At 33.4% G+C, this 23,779-nt stretch overlaps 2 protein-coding genes across 7 annotated transcripts in view; both read right to left on the bottom strand.

Moving 5' to 3' along the window:
• Window positions 1–440: 440 nt before the first annotated feature.
• Window positions 441–21,592, bottom strand: Sox21a. 3 transcript variants are annotated; one of them, XM_075306809.1, is made up of 4 exons: window positions 21,198–21,592; window positions 20,666–20,697; window positions 4,835–5,215; window positions 441–1,195 (listed from the first exon to the last, which is right to left on the bottom strand). In XM_075306809.1, the coding sequence occupies exons 3-4, from the start codon at window positions 5,197–5,199 to the stop codon at window positions 646–648; spliced, it is 915 nt and encodes a 304-aa protein (XP_075162924.1). In that variant the 5' UTR covers window positions 5,200–5,215; window positions 20,666–20,697; window positions 21,198–21,592; the 3' UTR covers window positions 441–645. The 3 variants fall into 3 exon arrangements, with proteins under 3 accessions (XP_075162924.1, XP_075162922.1, XP_075162923.1); XM_075306807.1 differs by lacking the exon at window positions 21,198–21,592 and having other exon boundaries at window positions 20,666–21,144; XM_075306808.1 differs by lacking the exons at window positions 20,666–20,697; window positions 21,198–21,592 and adding an exon at window positions 10,388–10,693.
• Window positions 21,593–21,819: 227 nt separating this feature from the next.
• Window positions 21,820–23,779, bottom strand: part of Sox21b (SRY-box transcription factor sox21b) — a 152,467-nt gene continuing 150,507 nt past the window's right edge. For all 4 annotated transcript variants that reach the window (XM_075305459.1, XM_075305457.1, XM_075305456.1 and 1 more), the window contains one exon: window positions 21,820–22,939. In XM_075305459.1, coding sequence (XP_075161574.1) covers window positions 22,310–22,939 — 630 coding nt within the window. In that variant the 3' untranslated portion in view covers window positions 21,820–22,309. The remainder of the gene's footprint in view (window positions 22,940–23,779) is intronic.

Below are 23,779 nucleotides of genomic sequence, written 5' to 3' on the forward strand. Positions count from 1 at the left end.
TCCATTTCCGCTTATATATTTTATACCGCTTCGAATTGGTTCTGTTCTTGTCGAAAGTCTGTTTTATGTCGTGTTTTTGTTGCTATATTAAAAACACAATTAATACATGTAATTAATGATGAAATTTAAGAATAATACACACTCCTGTTTTTGTACATTTTAGTCGGGCCTCCATACGTTTGAGGATCTGGTCTAGTCACTACAGTACATTGTCCTTTTCTATCTGCTAGAGTGCTTTCACATGTTCTACATGGCTTTATGGAAGAAACGAAATACTTAGTATATGCGAACGTATGCGTATGTATGAAATTATATAGAAATATCGAGGAATAAGTGCGATGTAGGTCATTTGACGAAATGAATTAATTCTTGAGGTGGCCTAAATGCAATTTCAAAGTTAATAACCGTACCACGGTCTAATATTAGTCTATGCTATGATTAGCCCCATGTTGCCGATACATTTTAGTATGCCATGTGCATTTCCTTGTAACTATCTATCAGAACATTAGGGGTTAGAGTAAGTTCATCCCAAAGGATTGTTTTAATACTCAACCGTACAGACGTAGAATATGGATTCCTACATAAGGTGAGCGAAACATTTAATTAGACGGCAGGTTCTGCGGCTCCAAAACGTAACGGAGTTGGTCAAATGATATTTGCCGGAGCCTGCGCTGGACCAATTGTTAAAGTCGGGGAAGATTTTGCAGATTTGATACATGTGTAGGAGGAAACACCGGTACTGTTACTGCTGGGCGGAGAGGGCGGAGTTTCGGGACTTATCAGTGGCGTACATCCGAAATAACGCCAAGGATGGTATAAACTACCGGCATACATGGCTTGGAGGCGTGCCTGCAGATCGAGTGCTATCGTGGGATCCAGGGGGTAATGCGCAAGTGCTGCGGGGAAAGCACCTGACAGCCTTGGAGGCATGTTAAGAGTAATCTCTAAAGGCGATCCAAAATTATACTTGTGCGTGGCTATAGTCGATGCAGACATGTTGTTTTGATGGCTACTTCGCTGATGGTGATTATGTGATGAAAGAGGGTTTGTTCCACCTCCTTGTGTTTCCAGATGAGATTGACTATTACTATTGCCATTAGAGCTGTTTGCTACAGGCACCGGCGACTTATTTAAGGTTTTTGGCTTTCGCCTGGGACGATATTTGTAGTCAGGATGCTCTTTCATATGTAATGCCCTAGAAAGAAGCATATAATAAATGTACCGTTATTCAGAAAGAAATTCCAAAATCAATTTTCTCCGCTCGTTTGCAAGTGGTTAAGGAAATAAAATTAACAAAAATGTAAGAAAAATATCGGAAGCCTTTTGACATAGTAAAGGATTTCCAACAAGAGGAAAACTTGAGCACTTGGGCATTTTTTAATTTGTTTATTGTTGTGAGATAGAGAGCTAAGTAGAATTGAATAAAAAAACTATTTGCATTTGGTGTCCTAGTGTCATTGTGGTGTATTACCAGGCTTTATTTTGATTGATATTTAAACAATTATTTTCGATTATTTGTAACCTGTTGAGGTTAGGTTTCGCGGCATTATGATACAATACCGCATTGTATCATATTTGATAAAATAGGTCTTATGACGCTTTGTGTAAGTTATTTTATTTCTTAGTGTAAGCTTTTTAAAAAATGACAATAAGGCTTAGAATGCATGAATTTCAAATCTTTCCTATTGTTATTGTATGAATCCAACTATATTTTTATAAAATCTCTCAAAAATGTATGGAAAAGTTCCAATGCTTTGATTGCGTACTGTTGGAGCAGGAAACTAACATACGACTGATCTTCAAGTGACTCGCAATTATTTTAACTCGTTATCTATCTGCAGTGTGTTTTTCTTGTCCCTCAAATTGTCCTTAAAACTGCTTAGGATAGAAGGGCATTTCTACAGTGTGCTATTTCTTGTGCCTCAAATTGTCCTTAAAAACTGCTTCGCATAGAACGGCATTTCTCTGATATATATTTTTCTTGTCCAGTTAAGTGATTCGCATTAAAAATGAGCATCTTTACATGAAAGAAAATTTTGTTGGACTAAGGTAAACTTGGCTTTAATAATTCTGAAAAAAGGTTTGAAGTCGAGTCTGAATTGGGAAATTTAAGTTGACAGTAACATGTTTTTAAAGAGCTCTGATATCACATGATGAAAAGAGTAGGGAAAACGTATAAATTCAAATTTGTGTCCCAGTATCAATTATTCAAAACTCAAATATAATAGATAATTGTGCCCAAATGGAAGCTTACTTCAATTCTCTGCCTCTTATACCATTAGTGTAAAGACAAAATCTTTGAAGCTGGTCAAGCTATTTTTTCAGGTAATTGTTAAAGAGCGACCGCTCCGAGGCTGTTCGTTTTGGTATTTTCAGCATTGAGTTTTTTGCCGTTTTTTATAATCTTCCGTTTCCGAAAATATTTTTTGTAAGAAATTAAGTTTTTCTCCATTTTGGAAGTACACTGAAAAAATATTGTCGTGAGGTCAAAGATTTCATGTCTTTAAAATACGAATACAAATTTTGTTTAGCATAGAAGACGCATTTCTCTAAAATAAAGTTATTTTCCTTGTCCAAAAGTCGATAAACTTTTCAATGAAGTCGTATTGTCCTTATAATTAAGTGATTTGACTTAAAAATGGGTATCTTAACATGAAAGAAAAAAATTATAGGCTAATTATATATATAGGTCAACTTGACTTTAATAATTCAGAAAAATTCTTTAAATTTAATGAAATTGTCTTTAAATTTGTTGTCTTTATGCATCTTGACTACAAAGCAAAAAATCGTTCAAATATAGGACATGTTTTTCAAAACTTTATTTTAAAGAAGTTTTTTACTTCAAACATAGCATAATTTCTACTGGAAGTTGAGTCCTAATTTGGAAAATAAAGTTGCCGTTAACTCGTTTTTAAAGGACTTTGAATATGAAGAAAAAAAGCTGAGAAAGCGAATAATTAAAATTTGCTTCCTAGAAGCAAGTACACAAAACCTAAATTTAAAAGAGAATTGTGTCTTAAGCGTATCCTTACTTGTATTCTCCGCTCCTTTGGCTCGGAATCAATACCAAATTTTTTAAAGTAAAGACAAAATCTTTGGAACCGAGTATGCTTTTTTCAGTGTAGGTATATGTCAGACATATACCATGAACTGAGCTGTTATCGTCAGCTGGTCAAGCTATTTTTTCAGGTAATTGTTAAAGATCGACCGCTGTGAGGCTGTTCGTTTTGGTATTTTCAGCATTGAGTTTTTTGCCGTTTATTATAATCTTCTGTTTCCGAAAATATTTTTTGTAAGAAATTAAGTTTTTCTCCATTTTGGAAGTAGGTACATATATGTCAGACATATACCATGAACTGAGCTGTTATCGTCAATAAATATCAATGAGTTCTCAGTCTACATTCGATAGAAATAAACCAAAGTATTATTCAAATGTCCCTAACAATAAGAAAGTAATCAATTGATTTGCGTTTGTTTGCTGGAGATATTGATTGATTCGAGACGCGATAAAAACTATTTATGAGAAACATTGAAGAGAACAATAGGTGGCATTGTGTACGATCTGTATTTATTGTTCGTCAGCGAGCACGACTATCAATCAAACGTAAGATTACGCTCATACTCCCCATTTTGAGGCTGGCAATCAAAGAGTTCACTACCGATGTCCAACTAGAAGGACATTCGAAAACGAGACCAAACTCTATTTCCCCACTTAGCTTCTATTTATTTCTCGATAATATTTTAAAGTAAAGACTTTAATCTAAATAAGCTATAAATATTTTCCATATTGGCGAGCACTAAAATGCATTTTTATAAAATTTTTTAACAATCAACAAAAATATGAAATTTCTACTGTATGTCTCTAGTAAATGGGCATTCTTATTCAAACTATAGTTGATATTTTCTCGGGCTCTTTTTTGTATTTTTTGTCACACTTCAAAAGATATTATAGACCAAATAGCTCTTATTTTCGTCAGGCCATTTAGTTACAATTCAAGAATCAAGTTTTCAGAACAAACTCATATAACTCTTGAAGTAATTGAGGTAGGTCCTCAAAAATTACAATTTTTGTTCTACATGATGTTAGTACAAGTAAAACCAGAAGAAAAATTAAAGCATTTAACTATAGGTTTATTTCGGTAGTGAAAGGGTTAAGACTCATCTATAAGTTATCAATTGATTTTATTTGCAATCAGAAAGGCCTGAGTGGAATATGATATCGCAGCGCCATTTTAAGTTGAGCAGGTTGTATATCAATAATATACTGCAAAAGAACATACGAAACATTTCGAAATGTTAATTTATAACCACAGTGAGGAAAGAGTAGAAGTTACATGCAATGCAATAATTTGTTGTAGATTTAGCATTATTAGTCATTCAATACCTTTATTTGAAACGCCAAAATTCCTGGCTAAACTGTCGGAACTCGTATCCACTTATGTCATCACATATTTTAAAAATTTTGATGCAATTTTCGTCAACTTATCTATGCAAAAAAAAACTTTTCGACCCTTTTAGACATAAAGTCAAAATATCGGTCTTGCCTTCATATTGAAACTGATTTGAAATGTACTTATCAGTAATAGTACCAAATATTAAAAAAGGTTGACTAAGTGGAAAATGTGGTGGCACAACAAAATCGATAAAGATTTTGTGAAGGCGGAAGTTTTCCAGAATGTTAGATGAAGCATGCGAGTGTAAAAGAAAAACTTAATTTAAAATAAATGTGTATCTAACATAAATTATATTCTCTATATTATATTATTTCTATTCAGACAAATAAAATCAACATTATTTTCAAATCGTTACAGGGACGTACATATCTAAGCCTTACCTTAGCCGTTTTGCTTCGTCAATGAAGGGCCGCTTTTCACTTTCGGTGAGCAATTTCCATTCAGCCCCCAATCGTTTCGATATTTCAGAGTTGTGCATTTTAGGGTTGTCCTGAGCCATTTTACGTCGCTGCCCCCTGGACCATACCATGAAGGCGTTCATCGGTCTCTTGATGTGATCATTGTGGCCGCTTGCATTGTTCTGGTGGGAAGCCGTTTGATTTGGCGTAACCATTGAATTGAAACAGCCACTGGTTTTGGACAACGCATTTGACTGGTTTAACGGACTTGACATATTTAGTTCCGGCGATAAGTTCTGTCTTTGCAAAGCCTGACGATTGTCAATCACTGTAGAAATTCTCAACATACCATTTGAATACAGCCTGAAAATATATTTTGTAATGTTCATATAAAAATTTGAAATCTGTATTAAAAAACAATCTATTATATTTCAATATTCAGTCGGATCCTTTTAATAAGTAATACAACCATTAGCGTAGCTAGACAATTTCCCTAGGGGAGGCTATAGGCCCCTAGCTAAAAGTTAATAGACTGCAGTTATAGGTCCAACTAATGTTTTATTTTATAAAAATTAATAAAAAAATCAGACATCAAAATAACTTATAATAAAGCAACTAAAAGTAATTCCACACTTTTTCCCATCAAAAAAATTGGGAGTTGTTCCAAAGGCACAACTTTAAAAGCTCATCCAAAAATGTCCTCACAAAGAAGTTAGTTATTTTAACTATACAGGAAATTTTTTAAATTAAATTTTCTATAACTCGTTTTTTCATATTTGTATGGGTATTTTTTCAAATAGTTAGAGATAATAAAATAGTACAATTTATTCAAATTTTGCCGAAAAAATAATATATCCATTCTAGAAAAATCGATAATTTTTGAAAATATTCGAGGGCAAAAATTTCAGACAAGCGTAAGAATGCATTACAAATTATAAAAAATTATAAAAATTATTTATTTGGAAAATGTCACAAAGTTTTTTAATTCACATTCAAAACAATGAATTCGGATCACACCTTAAGAAGTGATGCAATTTTAATGCAACGGCTGTTGAAATGGTGGACATCCGTCCTATGACAAGTTTGTATTACATTATTACATTCTCCGCAATTTTACACCACTTCCGGGCCCAAAAAGAATATTTTCACTACTTTTTTGACTACGCTTTTTTGCAGTATTATTAAGATATTCATTTATGAAAGAATAGTTTTAATATCAATTACTATTTCTTAAATTAAATTGACTAAAAATCAGACTAAACAAAATAATAAAGAAGCTTTAGTTATTAACCTAAACATAAATTTAGGAACTTTAATCATAAGTTCAACCGCAGCTTTATTTCATAAATATCATACTTCAAACATTCACTTATAATAAAGAAACTAACCTACAATTTAGAAGACAATGTTAAGAAATAAAACTATATATTGCCATCGGCAACTGCTACCACAACCCAAGTAATTCGATTGTGCATGAAAGTCTTTAGCGGAACTTTATGCAATTATATTTATTTGTTCCTACGCTTATGAATACAACATCAGACGTCTTAAATCAATGCGTATGACATGACTTTTGTCTATTTTATCTAGTGTTGTGAATTGAACCCTCCAATGACCTTATATTGGAAGGAATGTCATCGATTAAGGGTAGAATCAGGGAAGGCTAGGCGATATGTTGGCTTCATTCTCTGGGTAAGACCTGGATTATACATAGAAATAATTTAAAAATAAAGTGGGAAGGGGCCAACTTACAACAGCCCATACCAATCCTACTCAAATGGTGGTATTGGGCACATTTGTCCGAGAATTTATCAAAGTAAATAAATTCGACAAAATATATATGTATATATAAATAATAAGAATACACAATGTAATCAATTGTATTCATTTAATGAGTAAGACCGAATGTTACAGCTTTACGAATGTCACTGAACACAGTGAAATGTATTTCCATACCTCCATATCAAAGAAAAAAACCATATTTCGGTAGCCAAATAATCCTCCAGTATCTAGTAACAGGACAGCGAACAAAAAAAGAAGGAAGCCAACCCGGTTTTCCGTCTAAATGTTTGTGCACGGCGCCGGCGAGTTGAGGTTATCCAAACGGTCATGCGATTGATTGTACAACCAATCTTAAAAAATACGCTTTATTCAAAGCAAAATTCTCATTAAATAATTATACATAACAGCTTCACATTTCTCCCATTTCCTACCAAAAAGTTAATCTTTCTTTAAAAAATTTAATACTACGAATATGTAATAATTCAACAAAAATTATACTCATGGGAGTAAGGGTAAGACTTGCAAAGTAGAGAAGGTAAAGTGTTTTATAGGAAGAAAGATATACACGCAAAAAAATAATTCTTTCCTCCAAAACGAAATTTTAGACAAACAAAGTCCGTTTCTTTTTTGCTTTTCGTTGAAAGGAAGTGTATTTGGAAGAAAAGTATATACTTCTTGTGATAAACGTTTATTCTTTTCCAGGATGTAAAAACAATTTCATAAAGACTAACTCAAAAAAATTTTTTTCTGGCTAATTGCATTTTCCCTCACATCTTTCTCACTTCCACGAAGTTTTTTAGTTCTTAGCACCTTTTTCTGTAATACAAACAATGTAGAAGAAATTATACGATTTTATAAATTTAAAATTTTTTTCGCATCGAACCGCGGACCATGCAAGTTGTAAGCCAACACACTATTCACTGAGCTATGTAGCCGTTATTGTCATCAATAGATAATTACCCATATAAGTTATATTTATATAGCATAGCTTGCGGCGCCCACGAGCCGATTAAACAAAGTTTATTTACCAGAAAAATACATTTAGTTGGGCACAGTTGTAAGCCAACACACTATTCACTGAGCTATGTAGCCGTTATTGTCATCAATAGATAATTACCCATATAAGTTATATTTATATAGCATAGCTTGCGGCGCCCACGAGCCGATTAAACAAAGTTTATTTACCAGAAAAATACATTTAGTTGGGCACCGTGGAGCAGTGGTTGCTACGTCCGACTTGCATGCCAAGGGTCGTGGGTTCGATCCCTGCTTCTACCAAGGTTTTTTTTTTTTCATATATTCCATAGCTTGCGGCGCCCACGAGCCGATTAAACAAAGTTTATTTACCAGAAAAATACATTTAGTTGGGCACCGTGGAGCAGTGGTTGCTACGTCCGACTTGCATGCCAAGGGTCGTGGGTTCGATCCCTGCTTTGACCAAGGTTTGTTTTTACATATATTCCAGATATGGTCGGAAGATTCCGAAAAAATGTTCAACATTACATTCTACTATATTAAATTTTTACTATGAACTGTAAAATGTGTCTTATTAAAAACCTAAAGTCAAAAAAGAACAGTGTTTGATATAAACGAAGTGGACTGTGTTGTTGGTTCAAAAATAACTTTTTTTATCGAAAAAAAAAAAAAAACAAAAATTTTGAACAAACGTATTTTTTTGGTGATAAAAGTCTATACTTTTCGAAGCAATTCAAATAACTCGAACAAAAGAAAAACGTTTTCGGTACACGTTTTCCAAACGTTTTTTTCTTTGCGTGTACTTCGTGTGGAAATTGAACTAAATTGTACATTTGAGATTTCCAGTAAAAATAAATAAATTTAATTTTGTGTGTTCTTTCTCAAGTGACGTCCTTTTTTCGACGACGAAAAAAGTTTTTTTTTCATAAAGATCAGAATATTTTAAGTTTTGACCAAGTTCTTTTAACTGGAAGAAAAACATTTTGGCGAATACCATAACATTTTAATTCGTGACCATTGTCTTTTGATTCAAACAAAATTCTTTTTATCAATGGTTGCAAGTGAAAATGTTACATGGTCGCCGCAAAAATAGCTCCTATCATATTATTTTGATGACAATCACGTTTCTTCTCTGCGTGCATGATAATATATAACAAATGTTGTTTTTCGTTATAATTATTCTCTATTCGTTGAAATGATCAATCGGCCTGAATGCGTCATGTGAAATTTTGGGTATCTCAGATGTTATAGTTTTTTCTGTTTCTGCATCCTAACTTGAGCGTCGTTTATTGGAATATAAAAAAGGCGTCAGGGGCTTAAGAATTTAAATGTCACCCCCTCGACCTGCACTTTCCCATTTGTAATACTCGGTGACCTCCTGCATACGAACCAAGTGAAAATTTTTGAAGTTTTTCACTGAATTTTCCGTTTTTTGGATAAGTTTTGGAAAACATAATATTTCTACAAAAGTACACTCAAAAAAAATGAACCCACCGGGAAGAAGAATTGTAGTTAATTTTAGAAAATATTAGTTATTTTTAGAAAATTTTAACTAAACAGTATTACAAACGCCTGACATCACACCGATATCATAGAAATAAGTAAATATTTTTCGACAAATTCAAGAACATTTATTAGCCATAAATATTTTCTTGTTTCACTTGTTAAAGAAAAATTTGTAGTTTGAAAATGGACGCATTTATAGTAAAGTTTACAAATTTAAAGAAATAATGAACTATTTTGTGAGAAGTACGAATTTAGTAAATCTTCATGCTTCATTTTTTTATAATTTTTCCCGTTTTTTAGTTCATTTAACTAACGTGTGAAAAATAATTTTAAAGTAAAGGAAACTTGCTCCAAACATAATAATTCCATGAACTAAAAGTTAAATTGGTACCATTAAATATCTTAAGAAAGAATATAAAAGCAATTAAAAATATAACAATTTTACCTACACGAGTTTTTTATTTGTACTATTTTTTCCTCCATGGAAGTCTTTTTCAAATGATTTAGTAAATTGGAGCAATTGATCAAGATCGCTTAATGTAAATCACTAACTTGCTTACAGAACTGAGTACAGAAAACATTAAAAAGAAATACATTTGCCTATCGCACTGTTTTCCATGGTATATTATATATGGTATGGACTTATGACAAAACCTCATAAGTCGAGATAGAGCAATTTCTCAAAAATTTTATTTTGCGTGTAGTTTTTGAATCTGTGTTTACAGATTTTAGGTATCTGTCCTAGATTGAGAGATACAAAATCGTGCAAAAAAACATAACTCGCGAATTATTAAGATTTGGTAAAGTAGAAAAATAAGCTATTGAAATGTTCTACCACATAAATTAACTATTTTCCAGATGTTTTCTACAGAAGCTTTCGTGACGACTTAATGGTGTATTTTCGCTCTCCTGTAAAATTGAGTTTTTAGACTTATGGGGTTTCGTCATAAATCCACAGATATACTTTTGACTTTCACTTGGACCGACTAGACTTTATGATACCCTAAACCAATCCCAAATCTAAACCGACCTCTTTTACGTCAAGTTTCGGTAAGAAATATGAAACATGACAACGTTTATTTTTTGTTAATATCACTCAAAATTAAGATTTTCGAGACGCCAACAGTTTCATTTAAAAGTAATTCGTATTTGAAAATACAAATCTGCAAACCAAAAACATCCATATGAATCAGTTTTACTGTAGAAAAATGTCACTTCCATTTCGTAAAATAGGAACGTAATGCAATGAATGAATACTAGCATTTATCTCACTTTTTTGGATAATAAAAATATTGCAGTCGAATTGCACAAAACTGTAATCCACTTTCAAGCTCGATCCACGATATTAGTTTGTTATTAACTAAATGTTTTGAAGGCCAATCGTCTTCACTTTAATATATCCTCTTTCGTAATTTATGGCTTGAAAATTTGCACTTTGATCTTTTTTTGCCTTCCAACCGATTTTGACTTTGTGAATATAAATTTTGCAAATTGCGGCAAAAAAACGCCGAATGCTTAGTGCGGGACGTTCAATTGAAATATAGAAACTGAACTTTGCGGTCGTCCAGAATATGTATCAGACTGAGCACTGCCACTGTTAGAACTAACTATCGTACAGCAAGCAGCACATACGTAACCAACATAACAAATGCACCCCCATTTGGGTTACTGTCGTGTAGAGTTAGATGTCTCAATTGTTACCATTCTATTTTTGGAGGCCGGAGTAGTGGTGGAACCGCGAAAAAGTCTTGGTTAGCTTTAAATGGTGTGTATAGGTATGTTCATTGTGCCGAATGTTTATAAATAATGTGTGAAGGAACGACACGTCAAAGGGTGGATTGATCTTTCATTACGAGAGAATCAAATTTGTCGAACCAATGGTTATCTTTTTTTTGTTATTGTTATCAGAAATATTTCTTTTAACGAATGTTCATTGTTTCATTACCCATCGATCAGACGGAGAAGGATATGGAACACGTGCTTGATCATTTATACCAATGGGAAATAGCGTACTAAAATTGACTCTTCGAACAAGAGATTTTAACTGGTGTTAGTTTATGTATGTTTTTAATTCCAATGGATAATCATCCTAAGGTGTATGGGCTAAAGTGGATACGGGTAAATGAAAATATGGATGGGGACTTTAAGTTCCCGCCAAATGTCTGGCGCATGCCTGAGTAAAGTCTCCACCATTGAGTTGAGTGGAGACTTGTTGGCCATGAGAGGATGGATTGATACGCTCGCATTGAACTGCCTCCCTTACATTCACTGGTGGCGGTGGGTGCTTGGCAAGACAAATAACAAAAACCGCACAATAAAATCAAAGGAAATACCACTTTACAATAAAATCTTAACAAATGAAAATGGTCGTTGTTTGGGAATTCTCACTGTTCCACAATAGCCATCCCCACACGTTCCATTTAAATCCCCATGTTTTGGTACGCGCATGCACTCAATTTCAGGGCAATTTGGCCAATAGCGAACACAAAGCCACTAAAGCAGTTAACTTGTCTCATTGTGCATTGGTATTGTTTGTTCCTACTAATATATATCGGATGTGTTCCTGCTTTTATGCTTTTGTATCCTGCTAAGGGTTGTGGGATTTTTCATCAATCGGCGCCAGTAAAAGCTATTACAAGCTGCAGTCTTCTCCAATGAAATCCTTAAATCTTGTACACCTAGCTTATGAATGAATACAAAGGTTTTATTTTATACAATTCTGCTCATTAACTTGTTGATGGCTCACTAGTCATCAATTAATCAAGTGTTTCGTAAAGTAGCAAGTACGTAGTTGCTCCATTTCGTATGGGATTTTGGTTATGATAACCTGACATATGTGAATAATTAAACAATGATCAAAAAAAGTGCACTTTAATACACCCAGAGAAATGTTGCCGATACACTGACAAAAAATACTGTTGTACATATGTTTCGGTGTAAAAAATATATGTTTGCGACTCAAATTGTTAGCGCAAAGTTTTTTAATGCAGGCATATAATGTTCAAAAACTAGTATAACATGTTTTGAACACCATTGTTAATGTGTTGAAAAATATTGTGTTCATCCGAATCGGATGAAATTTACTCCTCCAAGGGGCTCCGGAGGTCAAATCTGGGGATCGGTTTATATGGGGCCTATATATAATTAAGGACCGATATGGACTAATTTTTGCACGGTTGTTAGTGTCCATATACTAAAACAACATACGAAATTTCAACTGAATCTTATGAAATTTGCTCCTTCAAGAGGCTCCAGAGTTCATATAGGAGGGCTATATATAAATACGTAACGTATCCTTTGTCTGTACATTTTCCTACCAACTGACATACTGATTAATTTTTGTGTAATGCCAATTCGATTTCGAAGAATAGTGCAAGGTACACTTGTAGGATATAGAATAGATCACTTAAAACGGAAAAAAATAGTTTGTACATTAGATACCTTGTTTTCGTTATTTTTTGCCGATGCACAGTAATGCATTTTAATTTCGTAGAAATTGATTATTCACCTATTGGAAAAATTAAAAAAATCGAAATGCGGCACACACACTCAAAAAAAGTGAACCCTATATTTCACTAAAGCTGATTTAATTATATTTTAGTTCATGGAATTATTAGATTTTAAGAAAGTTTCCATGACTTTAATAATTTTTGTGTAAGTTAGATATATTAACTAAAACAGAGGAAAAAGTTACAAATAAATGAAGCATAAAGATTAAATTCGTGTCTCCCACAAAATAGTTCAGAGTTTCTTAAAATTTATAATGTTTACCAATAATGCGCCCATCTTGAACTTCGTAAGGCACTAAAGACATTTTTGAAATTTTGAATTCCATTTTTTTCCTTCAAACTTCGAAATTTCCTTTAACAATTAAAAAAATATTAATAACGTCAAATAAATTTTCTTGAATTTGTCGAAAAATAGTTACTTAGTTTTGTGAAATCTGCGTGACATCTGCGTTTCTAATACAGTTTAGTTAAAAATTTCTAAAATTAATTTATTTTTTCTAAAATTAACTAAAATTTTCTTTCCTGGTGGGTTCACTGTTTTTTCAGTGCATCTTATCCATTAATGCATTGCATCGGAAACACTGCTTGCTGTGCTATTAAAATTACGATATTCATAGTTGGTATCTATTCGTTGATCGAAAATTACACAAACATTCAGTTGATTTTTCCATATTTATGGATATGGTAGGTGGATTTGCAGGATTCAGTATTCTTATCTTCTCTAAGTGTGATTTCATTTGAACATGGCGATTGTTGCAGGAAGGCATGGACGTTTCGTACAAACACTTCTACCACATAATGTATCATAGCATTTTCGGAGACCAGCCACATAGCAAATAGAATCCTTTGGTGAGGGCACACAACTCGCCGAGCAAAGCCATTTAGCTAATGCCCAAATTTATTGTTGGAAAATAAGACCATATTTCAGGCTTTATGAAACACAAAGTAAGCACAAAACTCGTTTAATGCCCATTTGGTCTCCATAATGAATAGATGGCCGAAATTCATTCGTATGCAATTACTGCCGCAATTGCTATGGGAACATCAACTAATATTCCGATGAAATTCTTTATCGATTTGTCAAAAGGCATCTCTAGAATCGCTGTCAAAAATCAATATTTTACATATGAACGATGATGCGTATGGAAAAAATCTTACTAAAAAATAATATCACCCATAAGATAATCGCTGGGGAGAACTATTTAGTGTATTTTGGTGCCAAAAGGAGCGATCACTCAGGGAAGAGATGAATTGGATCTAAGGATTTTCGTCGTTATTTGTTCAAATTTATTGTTAAGCTTTGCAACTTTGGTTGAAATTGGTGGTAATACAGTTTGCACAGATATGTACCTCCGACTTGGCCAAATATGTCACAAAACTCACCTTTCGTTTTCAATTTTGTGTAATTCGGATGAGATTTTGATAAAGCTCCCATGTATATCTATTGCCCCGTATGCGCTCATATACACCCAGAAAAAAGTGTCTTCGCAACTTAAGGAGAAAAATATTCATGAATTTAGTTTAGCCATTTTTCTCCCTAAGTTAAATTTCTGTCTAAAATAAAAAATGTACTTGTTTCAGGAAAAAAATCCTAAACAGAAAGTAGTTAGAAATAGTTAATTAACTAGAACAAGGTATGGAATTTTAAATTTAATCTTCTCGGGATATAAGAACTTTTTATTCACTGATAACAAAGCACACCAAAAAAAAGTGAACTGTTGGAATCATGTTGTTACGGTATACGGAGCTTCATGGAATCTATCGATTTATAAAAATTATATAATAGTCGGTATAGTAAATTACGTTTTACAGTTAAGAAAATATAACATCACATGGAAATCGGAAATAGTGTATTAATAAACTATAGTGTTGATTCTTAATAAATATATTTAATATATTAATAAAACATGTATTTTAAAAGTATAAGATTTATCCACATCAATGAAAAAGTTCAGATCAGTTTTTTATTCTGTAGTATAGTGGTACATAAATATAGGATAACGGTAACTAATAATAGAATTCATTCTTCCTACTTTGTACAAATACAAATATCTTTAGCGCTATAAGAATTTCAACTTTCTTCAAAATTAATTCATTCTAACTCAAAGCAGCGGTTCCATTTTTCTAAGTGTAGGCTTAGAGCCCAAAGTTTCACTCCGATTTACTCGTAAATTTGTACTATAATTGATGTTGATGTTTGTAGTATAATTGATGTTATATCTACAATGAAAAAAAGTATGCCCGGTTCCAAAGATTTTGTCTTTACTTTAAAAATTTTCGTATTGATTCCGAGCCAAAGAATCAGAGAATACAAGTAAGGATACTTTTAAGATACAATTCTCTTTTAAATTTGGGTTTTGCGTATTTGCTTCTAGGAAGCAAATTTAAATCTTTCGTTTTTTCAGCTTTTTTGTCTTCATATGCTATCAAAGACCTTTAAAAACGAGTAACGACAACTTTATTTTCCAAGGCTTAGAGCCCAAAGATTTTGTCTTTACTTTAAAAATTTTCGTATTGATTCCGAGCCAAAGAATCAGAGAATACAAGTAAGGATACTTTTAAGATACAATTCTCTTTCAAATTTGGGTTTTGCGTATTTGCTTCTAGGAAGCAAATTTAAATCTTTCGTTTTTTCAGCTTTTTTGTCTTCATATGCTATCAAAGACCTTTAAAAACGAGTAACGACAACTTTATTTTCCAAGGCTTAGAGCCCAAAGTTTCACTCCGATTTACTCGTAAATTTGTACTATAATTGATGTTGATGTTTGTAGTATAATTGATGTTATATCTACACTGAAAAAAAAGCATGCCCGGTTCCAAAGATTTTGTCTTTACTTTAAAAATTTTCGTATTGATTCCGAGCCAAAGAAGCAGAGCATACAAGTAAGGTATTGTTTGTACGTGAATTGATTATATACGCATCCTAAACTAACTTGAGCTTAGAACTCACCTTTTGGCTCGGAATCAGTACCAAAATTCTTAGGGGAAGGTCAAAATCTTTGGATCCAAGCAAGCTTTTTTTAAGTATACTCATCTTTGCATAAAAGGACTATAGCCAATTTCTCCACAAACTTTATGAAATTTGGAAAAAAGAAAGGTCTTCCGAACATGTTTTAAAATTGCGATTTATTTTAAGGAATAGATTTATTTGCCTCAAGTCGATTTTGACTTTAGAGCAGAGAATGAAGCCGCCGAGTCGCGCCGCCGATTTTGGCCGTCGCCGACCCGTTTTTAGCAGTCGACGCCGCCGCAGAATATGTCGACTCATCTCAACTCATATTTAGCCGCCAATTAATCTATAATATTGATTTATATCAGAAAAAATTAATAATATATGTTATAGTTTTTGCCAAAATTTTGAACTTTCCACCTTCAATGAATTATTATCAAGTTGCTATAATAGTTTTACAAAAATTTAGCTCAAAAAATTTGAATGAAATGTTAATTTGATTGTAGGATTGGTTGTACAACTAATCTCATTACAATTCGGAAAACTTCATATTGATTTTATAATAGATAATTTTGCGCCGCCGAATAGATAATTTTTTATCGGCTTAGCCGTCAAGCCGCCGCCGCCGGAGGCAAATATTTAGTGTCAGCCGCCGCCGACAAAAATGGATCGGCTTCATTCTCTGCTTTAGAGTTATACGAATGCTATTTTTGTGTGGCATAGAAGACACATTTACTGATATAACGAATTATCACTTCAATGTCTTTAAATTCTTCGTTGAAGGCGTTTTGTCCTTTAAGTTGAGCAATTGGACTATAAAATCGATATTCTTAGATAAAGGAAACTTAGTTAAACTGAGATCAATTTGGTTTTAACAAATTGGTGATAATGCTCCAATAATATTAAAATCTTTTTAATTTTTTGTAATTTCAAAAAATACGAAACTGCATTCATGACAAAACAAAAAATCAATCGCAGATGAATCATTTTCAGTCTGGCAACGATAAATAGACACCATGCATTGTCAAAACGATAACCAGCTTTAAAAATTTATAATCAGGAGTGTTTGATTTAACGGCTATCAAAAACTGTACACCGAAAAAAGCATTCTAAAAATTTTGTCTTTAACAATTTTGGTATTGATTCCGGACCAAAGAAGCGGAAAATACAAGTAAGGATACTTTTAAGACAAACTTCTCTTTTAAATTGGGGTTTTGTGTACTTGCTTCTAGGAGGCAAATTTTAATTTTTCGTTTTCTCAGCTTTTTTTCTTCATATGCTATCAAAGTCCTTTAAAAACGAGTTAACGACAACTTTACTTTCCAAATTAAGACTCGACTTCCAGTAGAAATTGTGCTATGTTTCAAGTAAAACACGTCTTCAAAATAAAGTGTTGAAAAACATGTCCTATTGTTAAACGATTTTTTGCTTTGTAGTCAAGATGCAAAAAGACAACAAATTTAAAGACAATTTCATTAAATTTAAAGAATTTTCCTGAATTGTTAAAGTCAAGTTGACCTTAGCCCAAACATTTTTTCTTTCATATTATGAAACCCATTTTTAAGTCAAATCACTTAATTATAAGGACAATACGACTTTATTGAAAAGTTTATCGACTTTTGGACAAGGAAAAAAACTTTATATTAGAGAAATGCGACTTCTATGCTAAGTAAAATTTGCGTTCGGATTTTAAAGACAGGAAATCTTTGACCTCACGACAATATTTTTTCAGTGTAAGAACGCAGGTTCGATTCCCGTCTTGGACAATCTATTTTTTATTTCATATTTTTAAACATACATAAAAAACTACATTTATGACTACTTTTAAGTTGCTGTTTACTTAAAGCAGACATCATAATTTATGGCCTAAGTCAAGTCTGAGTTTGGAATTCGCTCGAAGAAGAAATGATGCCAGTCTCAGCGTTGCCGTTTTGGTCCGATCGGATCGGATCTGAAAAAATCTTCAAAATTAATGAAATCGTATTTAATATTGTTGACGTTTTGCAGTTTGACTGTAAAACTAAAAGCGTTAAAAATTGGATATGTTTTTTAACACATTATTCTAAAGTCGTTTTTTACTTGAAACATAAAATAATTTTCACTTGTAGTAAAAGCGAATTGTGACGTAAATGTGTCCTCACTTCAATTCTCTGCTTCTGAAAAAACAGTGAACCCACCAGGAAGAAAACTTTTGGTTGATTTTAGAAAATTTTAACTAAACAGTATTACAAACGCTGGCATCACGCCAACATCACAAAAATAAGTAAATATTTTTCGACAAATTCAAGAAAATTTATTAGACATAATTATTTTTTTCATTTGTTAAAGAAAATTTTGTAGTTTGAAGGAAAAAATTGGATTTAAAAAATGCAAGAATGTCTTTAGCGACATAGGAAGTTCATGGTGGACGCATTTGTAGTAAAATGTACAAATTTAAAGAAATAAAAATAAATAATGAACTATGTTGTGAGAAATACGAATTTAGTAAATCTTAATGCTTAACTTGTGTATAATTTTGTCCTGTTTTTTGGGTAATTTAATGTTCGCAAAAAATTATTAGAGTAAAGGAAACTTCCTCCAAATATAATAATTCCATGAACTAAAATAAAGTTAAATTGGCTTTAGTGAAATAGAGAGTTCACTTTTTTTGTGTGTAGCTCGGAATCAATACCAAAATCATTAGCGTAAAGACAAAATCTTGGAGCCGTGAATGCTTTTTTTCATTTCAATCACAGAAAATCGAATGAAAATTCGCGTTGATGTCAACTAAAATTGACTTTAAAATTCGACTTTTTCAAAAAGTCAATTTTTCCAAATTTAAAAAAAGTTGAAAAATCGATGTTTTGATGTCAACCACTAAAATATATCAGTCCTTTCTGATTTACTATACTTTTTTTAAATTTTTTAAAGCATGTTTCTTCACAATTGGAAATTTGGTCCACTGGAGGGAATTTTAGTCCGATTTTGGAAAAACTTTGGTCCAAAATAAAATTTCGTAGTGGCAACGCTGGTCAGTCTCACAACGGCAACAAGAGTTACAAATTATATAACCAGTAGTGTTTGATTCAACTATTAATGGCAATCAAGAATTTGAAGAACGCAGGTTCGACTCCCGTTTCGGACACTCTTTTTACAATTATTATTATTTTTTTTTTTTTCATTTTTATTTTTTTTTTTAATTTTTTGTTCAAGCTTTGTATTAGCTCTTTAAATATTTTATTTTTTGTATGTCCTTCTGACAACGATATGAGTACACCATGCGAAGTCAAAACGACAACAAGGTTACACATTTATAACCAGGAATGTTTGATTTAACTATTAATGGCAATCAAGAACTTGAAGAACGCAGGTTCAACTCCCGTCTCCGACAATTTATTTTTATAATAATAATAATTATTTATTTTGTTTTTTTTTTTTTTTTTTTCATTATATATTTTTTTAATTCTTTTGTTAAAACTTGGTATTAGCTATTTAAATATTTTAATATATTTTCTTTATAACGGAGCTTTCCAAGTTCGACTTTTCGATTCGAACTTGATGCAAACTTTATAAAATGCTGTTGGTTGTAAAAAGCTCTATTGATAAATTAAACTTGAACGGAGTTTGCAAACTTCGAATTTTCGATTCGAACTTGATATAAACTTCATAAATGCTGTTGGTTGTAAAAGCTCTAATGATAAATAAATGCGCCCTGGGGTTGGCTATAAAGAATTTAAATGTAGTGCCTAGGCAAACCATGAGATTTGAAATAAGTTGGCAATAACTAGACTAGCCAAGTACTGAACAACAAAAATATTTATGTTGTAAATACTCGTCAGCAGATGTCATTAACCATTTTAGGGTACATAGTGGTGGCAAAGGTTTTCACTCCCTATAAATACAAATGGAGAAATGCATATATTTAACAAGCTTTCAACCGTGTTTAAAGTATTACGCCAAAATTGAGAAAGTTGGAAAATTGTTGAAAATCGCATTCTCAGCCAAATGCAGACATTGCCCTCTTCTAGAAATAGATATGAGGCAAAAATCTCCCAAAGCATCGATGATTCATATATCAGTTCTGAACAACCACCAGCAGATGTCGGCATTGTAATATCTATTTGTAATACGTTGGCAACTCCAATTTCAGTTCAACCAGAGAGAATGAAAATACAATGGCAAAGATTTTCACTTCCTATACACACAACCAATATAGAAATGCACATAATTAACACGCTTTCAAACGTGTTTAAAGTAATACGCTAAAATTGAGAAAATTGGAAAATTGCTGATATATCGCATTCTCAGTCAAATGCAGACATTGCCTTCTTCTAGAAATAGATATGAGGCAAAAATCTCCCAGAGCATACATGTGTTCAATTTAGCGCGGTTGCAGAGACCTCTGATGCTTCAGTTTTGCAATGACAACTAGATTCTCTTTGACAAACGTCTTGAATAATCAGCATTGATATAAGTTGGCAATAACTAGACTTGCCAAGTATGGTGAACATCATAGTTCAGTTCTGAATAACCGCCAGCAGATGTCGGCATTGTAATATAATTAGGTTTGCATGCGATGATATCTTTTATATACCAAACATTAATACGAAATTGTTTCGTTTGGATTCCCACACAAGAACCAATAGATTTCGTTATTGAATATTACTCCAAATTAGCTATTTTAAGCAAAGATTATAGAAGAGGAAGATGGGAAATTGGCTACTCGAATACTCGAACTAAACGCGTATACGACAAGTATTGACATAGCATTAAAATGCAAATAAAAAGAAATTAAGAGCACGAAAAAAATTTCCATAAAGGAAAATGTAATTTTTTTGTTGTTGCCTAAAATTTAACATTGTTTCATTAAGAAAATTACATTTTTCATTTAAAAACTAAAAACAACTAAAAGATTACAAACATGTATTAAACTAATCTGGTAAATGCAACATTTGGTAGGTATGACGCAAGCCAATCTCCCATCTTCCTCAAATCTATAATCTTTGATTTTAAGCATGCATTTCTTGTCTTGTTTTGATTCGCACACAACAACCAATAGATGTAATTTTTGAATTTTCCATATTGTGAATTTTCGCTATATTATCGACTTACCACCTCTGCAGCTGGTTTATGTATGACCATTCCTAAAATGTTTGCAGGGAAAAATAGAAAGTTATTTGACGTGGAGTTCAAAAATGTAAATATCTTCTACGGGTGTTTTCAACTTGATGTTAAAACTAGTCTTGTGTCGTTCCGGAACGAACTAGTTCCAAAAAACGGTTCACTAAAAGGAACGATTGTCACTAGTTCTATCTTTTTCGCTCCCATCGTTCCTTTTGTCATTTATTTTTATTTTGAATTTACACTCTATCGTTCCGCGGATCACATTTTGATTTTTTTACTTTTATTTGACTGTTTGCTAATTCGTTCATTTTGGCGCGTGTATATTAAAGCACTGATTGACATGCTGCTATTTAATAGGATCATTGGTTTAATCTCAGGCTCTTCACAAAACACAAAAAAATCTTTACGGATACGGTCATTTCAAATTTGAATTTAGTTACTTTCAATTCTCCATTTCATTCTTTATTTTTTTTTTCTAACTATATCACATTTTTAAGTAAATTCACTCAATTTTCCATACCTTTCGTATCTTTCATTTGACCACGAACTTCGTTGCACAAAGTAAACAAACAATGACATGTCTGTCTTTAGTAGATGGCAATGATGACAAATATAAAAGGCCGAAACGAAAAGGTACGATGAACGATTTGAAGGAACTATTTCATTTGTACAAAAGGAACGATGATTCCGAATCACTACGGTGAACGATTTTGACCAAGACTAGTTATGACAATGGTGACAAATATAAAAAGCCGAAACGAAAAGGAACGATTTGAAGGAACTAGTGCCTTTGTACAAAAGGAACGATGAGTTCGAATCACTACGGTGAACGATTTTGACCAAGACTAGTTAAAACCCATAAGTGCTATTCCGCTAGAGGTGCATACCGGGCCTTAGAGCAAAATTTGCAATGGTTGAAGAAAATACGCCCTCCATTATGATACCACATTAAATAAATACTCTGACGAGATGTTTTTGAAAGCTGCGTTGTGTCCGTGTCCGGTGACCCATTCAAATGCTTAATAATTGTTCGTTGTTTTGTTTTTGTAAAATAAGAAGTGAATACATTTATTTCTTTATTTATTTATACACTGGTTTTGTTTTTCTGTGGGATGGGGAGTAACAATGAAAAGGTTCATCCGTTTCAGTGTTGGGTTTCGGTTTCGGTTTATTTTCATATACGCCTATATATACACCTACATACAAATACAAATAAATTAATATTCTATAAATTGTCTAGGATACTACTCTATGATTAATTAGTACGACATGTGAGTTTGGGTGTATTGGATAAAAATATTCGCATGCCTTGCGAAATTTTAGCAAGCCAATAAATTCCATTAATACAGAAATTTCCTCACGGACAATGAGAACAAGACTACATTCTTGGGAGAGGAGAATATTTTGATTTCCAGCGGTCGTTGTAGCCTTTCTTTAGTTGTCGATGGACTTTGAGCGTGCCAGAAATAAGAACCCATGAGTCCATGTTAAATCCTGGGAGGAGAGAACATTTGCCGGATACTCCTAATTGGGATTTTGTACTAGTTTTCGTCTTTCCGAATTGTTTTCAGAGTGCTAAAACTTCTAATGCGTTATGGACAGATTGAGCTCTTCGCATTCCTCTGATGGTGGTCAGAATATAACTGTGAGGGGCCTACGAAAGTCGGCACTACTTGCAGATGACACGGATGAGCTGTTGGTGGGTGGCACATTTGCAGATAGTGCAGTACTATTGAAGTTTCCCGCACTCTGATTGTATTGAGCGTATTGCGAGTATTCTAATTGGCTGTCGTTGGGTGAATGAAGATGCGATTTTGAATCGGCCATACCTGCAATGGGTCCACCGCTACTACTACCTCCGGTGTCCAAATGAGGGGGAGTAGTGTCTCGTTCATCCATATTCGTATTGCTGTTCGATGAGGCGTTGTTGTTGTGGGGACTTGGTATGCCTAGTCCGTTTAGGAGATGCTGCTGTTGGTGATGTTGATGTGCGGCCGCTGCTGCCACCGCCGATGTGTTATGCTGCTGGGCTCCATAAATTTTCGATATGTCAAATGCGTAATTGGCAGCCCTGTCTTGGTACATTTTGGAATCGAAGTAGGCCTTGGTTAAAACACTTGGATCCAAATAAGCGCTATACGCCGCGCTGGCCTGAGCTGCTTTCGACGATTCGTAAAGCGACCCAGCTGATGCCGCTGACGTCAAATACGAGTTTCGGTCCAGGGCGAATTTCGGTACATCCATTTGGGCTGAGATCGAACTCTGAAAATAAGAGAACAACCTTTTAGACGCGTTTTAAGAAGACCCATTGTAACATTTGAAAATATCATTGACCAGGATGCAAATACCAACAATGAGAATGGACAAGGACAATGTGTATCGTTTTACACATTTGGGCTTCTCAAATTAACAACGAAGGCCATCTATATTGGCGGTTGAGCCAACACGCTTTCTAATTGCACGTAATAACACTCTATTTAATGGGATTTGGAAACTGTTTCCTTAGTCAGTCAGCCACCCTTAGCCTTCGGCCAACTCACACTCACAGTTACCCGCCTCGCTCCGTTACACACAATCAGTAAACATTAAACATTGCCACGATTGAATCCTTTGGCCGCAATTAAAAACTCAAGTGGGAAGGCAAACAATCGAATCATAGCAGGTTTTCTAACACAAACACGACGACAATGAAAGCAAATACGAATACAAAAACGAAAACAATTTTATTGCAATGTAATCGCATTTATTTAAAGCATTTGTTACCCACTCCGCTCTCCTCTGTTATCCACCGTCTACCACACAATAATCATCGCAGTCGGGCTGTTTTCAGCAAAGGGTGGTGGTGGCTTGCCAGCCAAACGTTCTCATAGAACGGAATGGAGCTGTGAACGAATTTTTGTTACCCTCCCCAGGACATGGGGTGTCGAGGCTATAATTACATTGTTAACACATCATCATATTCTCCGGTTTCATCTGTTTGCACTCGCAACGACGCAACATCCACCCAACTACCTCAATGTACCAATTGAATTCAGTTGTGTTGGAACAGTTGTCGTACAGTTTTGTTCGTCAGTACATATTTAAGTGCAATTTTTTTCGCAT

Source organism: Haematobia irritans, chromosome 4 (genome assembly GCF_050003625.1).
Source record: "Haematobia irritans isolate KBUSLIRL chromosome 4, ASM5000362v1, whole genome shotgun sequence".
NCBI lineage: Eukaryota > Metazoa > Arthropoda > Insecta > Diptera > Muscidae > Haematobia > Haematobia irritans.